Raw genomic sequence first — 5,519 nt, 5'->3', positions numbered from 1 at the left:
TGTATTCCGATTGTGGTGTTTTGAATGAAAAATGTGCCCCACAATCTCAGGTGTTTGAACACTTGGTCCCCAGTTGGTGGTCCTGTGTGTGAAGTTTTAGGAGACCCTTTGCTGGAGGAAGTGTGTCCCTAGGGTGGACCCTGGGAGGTTACAGCATTGGCCTGCTGTAGTTTGTTCTCTCTGCTTTGAGCTTGTGGTTCAGGATGTGAGCTCCCAGCTTCCTGCTGCCGCCATCATGCTTCTAGTTGACCATCATGAACTCCTGTCTCTGAAACCATAAGCTAAAATAGACTCTCTCTTCCTGAAGTTGCTTCTACTCATGGTGTTCTATCACACTAATACCAAAGTAACTGGTACACCAACAATTCAGAAAATGTATATTCATCAAGAATAAATGCTTAGATTTTCTAGTTTGGAGAGTCTGTCTTATCTGGGTTGGTTTCCCTGACACACAATAGGATTGGGTTTCACTTGGACATTGGTTCATTTGGCCTGCTTTTCTCAAGTTAAAGCCTTGAATCCCAGGTTTCAAGAGACTCCATGTAGTTCCTCTGACCCTGGTGACCAATCAGGAATCTGAGAGCTGATCAGATCTCTAAACTGTTCTGCCATTGTCTCCACAGTGATGCTAACAATGCCACCTGAAGTGGCTGTGGTCTTTACTAATAGTACTTCTTGTGGGAAACTCTCAGAACTCATCCAAGATAATAAAATCATAAAAAATAGATGGTATTGAAATGATTGAAAGGCATTACATCTACATTAAATATAGTTGGGCCTTATGGGGACTAGAAACAAGAACTCGCTTCAACCGCTTTCTAGGTCCCTCTTCCTCTTTCTCTTTCCCACATTCTCATCTTTGCTTCTTCTTGGTAAATCTAGCTTTATTGATTTCCTCTCATTTAATTTTTCATTTTTTACATAAGCTCTGCCCTTCTATCTAGTTCCAATTCCACTAGATGTGACCTTAACACCTCGTCTAAACTATCTTAGTATCAAATCCAAAATCACGGGACTTGAAGTTAGTGGCTCTGGGGTTTGTGGAAAGAAAAGGATTGCTATGTGCATTGACTAATACAGGGCCCAAACTATACCTACCCTCCCACATCCCACATCCTCTACCCGCTTCTAACAGTGACCACAGCTGGGGCAACCGGTGATTGCTACCCCTACCTAAGGAGAAGGGGTCACTAGAAGGTTTGACACTTTGTATATTTCATTTTATTTTCTGAGTTTTTTTTTTTTTGTGGTTTTTCGAGACAGGGTTTCTCTGTGGTTTTGGAGCCTGTCCTGGAACTAGCTCTGTAGACCAGGCTGGTCTCGAACTCACAGAGATCCGCCTGCCTCTGCCTCCCGAGTGTATTTTCTGAGTTTTGTTTAGCAGCCTCTTTTGGGATTGACTCCTGGTGAGGTCCCTTCCATGTATCAAGGCTTCACCTGTGGGACGCAGTGTGGGGAAGAAATGATTCTTTCCTAGGAAAAAATTACTTCTTGAAAGAATGCTCGAACGCCAAGAGAATATGTGAGACCATTACATAGATATATATTTGATATGATATGTGATTTCTGTTACAGGTTAATATTTTATTATCAGTAAGAGTGAGTTACATATTACTCAAAGTATTGGAAATAATCAGAAAACAAACGTAATTGGTCCAGAATTTAAAACTTCTGAGAAAAGTGCTGGCACAGGACTTGATAAACCTCTCATTTCTGTTCCATTTTACCCTAAAAAAAACAAAAGACTTCCCACGTTGTAGAATTAAAAAACAAAACCAAACCAAGTTTCCTTATACTCTGACAACTTCAAGACAGAAAATTTGCCATACATTATCCAAATTCTTTGCTCCTGTGGCGTATTCCTCAGCGCTGTCCTTTGTCTATGCTTTCACCTGTGCCTCTTCCTAAGTAGGAACTGAAGTGCTCTTAACATGTTTATTATTACAGAAGAACAGTGAGACACAGCATTTCAGACAGGGAGGGGAGAAGGGGAAGTGAGCGAAGAGGGAAAAGGCATGTATGTCAGACAAGGGAATAGGTACGAAACATGTTAAACTGGATATGAGTCAGATGGCTACATAGCTTCTCTACTTGATGAGTATGATTATCATTAAGCAATTAAACAAGGTTAAAACTCCAAAGATTCCGAATGTGTGCTGTATTAATCACTCACTCTCATAAGTTTTCACTTAGTTTCCCGGATATTTCCTCAGTGGGGAAAGTCAACCTTTCCCGTTCCAAGATGGTTTTCTGGGGCTACAAAAAGCTCTTCTTTGGCTATCAATTCCTCTCCTTAGTCACTGGACTTACTTAGAAGTGTCTTTAACACGAGAAGTAGCTTTTAAACCGTTCACCATCGGGCTTTGTACTAAGAGAACATTAAATGGATGCTAGAATGCAGGTAGAATAGAGAGACTCAATGCTTGGGAGCCTACACTCCAAGACTTTATATCCCAAACCTGCCTAGAGTTCCCTAGCTCTGAGGCTTGGATGCTTGGATGCTCCAGACTGACCTCTCCACTCCCTGCTCTCTGGCACCCACAAGTTCCATGGGAATGCACCCTCCATAGTTGTTCTTGTCTCTAATCAATTTCCTGTAGGATCTTAAGATGAACATCCTTGTCCTGCCTCATTGTGAGCCCCGAAACCTCTCTGCAAACCCACAGGAAGACAGCGAGATGCACTTTGGTCATCTTTCACACTGGGCTGTCCCTCTGTGTTTCCCAGCCAGTGGGCTGATTTTACAGGACCAACCGGTGCTTACTTCGTTGCTAGTCCCTTTCTGCTTTATTCTCCTTCTCCATGTGTCCCTGTGTTCCAAATTTGCTAAGTTCCCAGGAAGTGAAGGAAACGCCTGGTAGGGTACTCAGTTTCAGGAGTGAAAGTCACTTACAAATGAACTAGCCACCTAGGTAATTCTTAAACCACCACTTGTATAATGGCATCATTTGGCAAATTCCTAGAAAGGAGTGCTTACTAATTTATTAATTGGTTTGCTAAGGGAGATCTACTGCTCTTCAGGGAATAGTCAAACTCTTCTTGTTGAAAAGGATTTTACACAGAGAACACAGTCCAGTGAAGTCCATAAATGGGATTAAAATAAAACTTTTTTTGATGAAGTTCACCTAATGCATTTGAAATGAAAACCTGCTTAAAGTTCAATTTATACAGTTAAGTGTGGTGGTGCTTGGAGTATGAGAAAAGAGAAAAATACTTCCATACATTTGGTTCTGCCTTTCAAAAGGTATCATCTATATAGGAGAAAATGTGTGTGTGTGTGTGTGTGTGTGTGTGTGTGTGTGAGTGTGTGTGTGTGTGTGTGTACACATGAGTCTGTTTACACAAACAGCCCTGTTCTAACAGACAAACATAAGACACAGCCTCCTCAGTTACTATTGGAAGGATGGCTTCTTTTTGCCGATTTGATTTAAATATCAATCTCAATCCAGAACAATATCAAGCTCAGACAGAAGCCCAAATTATGGGTCAGGTCTGAGGCTAACCGTAGGCTTCCTTCAAGAACGAGAAGCGAATCCTTCTGTGCACTGACCACAATTTAGTCCCGACACTTTCCTACATCCCAGACCCACTTTCGGCTGTGGCTGTGCTCAGAAGCATGAGACACAAGCACTCTGGGGCTCACACACTAAGTTTCCTACTTTCTCAGGCAATTTGCTCAAGGGAAACTGGGGTGGGGGGGAGGCAGGGAGGAGGCGGGGGGATGCTAAATAAGTGTTATGAATTCTTTTCCTCCAGAGGTCATCCTACTTTTTCTAATTTCTCATATTTAAAAGAATGTGTTTTCTTCTCGTTGCCATGGAAACTGCTGTTAACACAGAGAGGTTTTTTTTTTTTTTTTCTCCTCCAGAAAGTTTCCAGGCCAATCTTAATACATTTGGCCTCTCCTTTGGAGCCAGAATACTTACCGCCCATTTATTGCCTTAGATGTTAGAAGAATACACATGTGTTTATATTGCTTTAAATTTGAAATTATATAGAGATACGGCAGATATATGGATATATGATGCTGCTGTTGGCTGCAGAAGCATGCCTTCCTGAATTCTTTCTTAGCCCCAGGGCACAGCCCTTGAGGCGTCTCACCCCCACTCCCACACCTCATCCTCCTTGGACAAGCGTGGCCACTCACACAGCTTGTAAGAATAGTCAGTTGAGGTCCCCCAAACAGGAGCCACCTGGGTGAGTGTGAAACACTGAGTTACCTCTCTGGACAGTTTTAGACATTTTGCTATTTCAATTAATATGAAGAAAATATTTAAAGTCAGAAAAGTTTTTTTCCAAACAGTCCAATCAGATTCTTGGGTACTAGCATTTCTAACTGGGAGAGGCGAAGGTTGACTTTTTTTCCTCGTGGTTTGGAGGTGTAAGGGCTGAACTGAAATGGATTGGGCTCAGGCTGGCTTTGCAAAGCCTACTCTATGCATTGTAGCTCCTCTTTAGAATGTGTAAAGGAACGCTAGGAACGAGAGGCCAGTGTGGGAAACAAGGTACTTGCTTAAAAATCGAATGGTGGTTGCCCTTTAAGCAGCTTCCTGCTTTTTACTGACTGAATTCAGAAATCGTTAGAGGATGAGAATTAAAACAATAAACAAGACCAGTCAAATGCGCTTGAAAGGGGACCGTTTTCTTTTCAGCCTGGTTCAAAGAGCAATCTAACACCTATTCTTTTCACAGATGACTTTATGGTAAGCAGTATATTTTTCTGTGACTCGGGCTGACAGAAACTTGGTGGACAGATCTTCATTACAAAGCAGTCAGAAGGAAGAGATGGAAGCAAAGGCCTTTAGTAGACCACAAATCCACATCTGAACCAACATGAGTGAAAGAAATGGCAACAGTCTAGGGGTTGCCTTTTTTGGGGTACCTTGGAGCAAAGCTGCTATGGGAAAATGTGCAGGTGCTTGGGAGATGCTGTGTTACTACAGAGGATAGATGTCAACTCACAGGGTGATTTTTGAAGCCTGGTAATCTGACAATTGACCAGCTGACTACTTGATTAGCTCCTTATAAAACTTGGAGCGCACAAAACGGGGCAGCGAATCCTTCTCCATCAGGGCGTAGATTCTTTTCTGGGCTAGGTCAAAACTGCTCGGGGACGGTTCCACCAGGTTCTTCATGGTGATGTCTTTAGTGAAATGATCGATGTTCACCTGCGGGCCAGGAAACAGGGTCACTGAGTCAGCGTAGGCTTCAGGATTGGCTGAGGGGCCAGAGCGGCGGGATTCTCACCAGCAAGACAAGGACAAAGGGATGCCATGCAAAGGGAGAAAGGCCACTGCTGTTTCAGAAGCAGTGGGGTGAGGAAGCTGATGCTGCAGCGATCACGTGACTCGGATTCAGAGGCAACTGGCATTAGACATCTACCAGGTGGCCTCCACCTGTAGCCAATCTATGCATATGCTATTTCATCCTTCAATAACCTAAGAATATATCTACAAGTTAAGTGGCTCAAGATCATATCTCTGGTAAGAGGCTTTTTTGTCTTTTTTTTTTTTTTTTTT

General features: G+C 42.7%; 1 protein-coding gene across 1 annotated transcript in view; it reads right to left on the bottom strand.

The window, feature by feature from the left end:
* Positions 1–1,523: 1,523 nt before the first annotated feature.
* The window catches only part of LOC101988532 (regulator of G-protein signaling 5), a 38,368-nt gene continuing 34,372 nt past the window's right edge, over positions 1,524–5,519 (bottom strand). Inside the window, exon 5 of the mRNA XM_005372014.2 lies at positions 1,524–5,168. Coding sequence (XP_005372071.1) covers positions 5,007–5,168 — 162 coding nt within the window. The 3' untranslated portion in view covers positions 1,524–5,006. The remainder of the gene's footprint in view (positions 5,169–5,519) is intronic.

Source organism: Microtus ochrogaster, unplaced genomic scaffold, assembly GCF_000317375.1.
Source record: "Microtus ochrogaster isolate Prairie Vole_2 unplaced genomic scaffold, MicOch1.0 UNK156, whole genome shotgun sequence".
Classification (NCBI taxonomy): domain Eukaryota; kingdom Metazoa; phylum Chordata; class Mammalia; order Rodentia; family Cricetidae; genus Microtus; species Microtus ochrogaster.
This window is presented reverse-complemented; position numbering and strand designations above follow the sequence as displayed.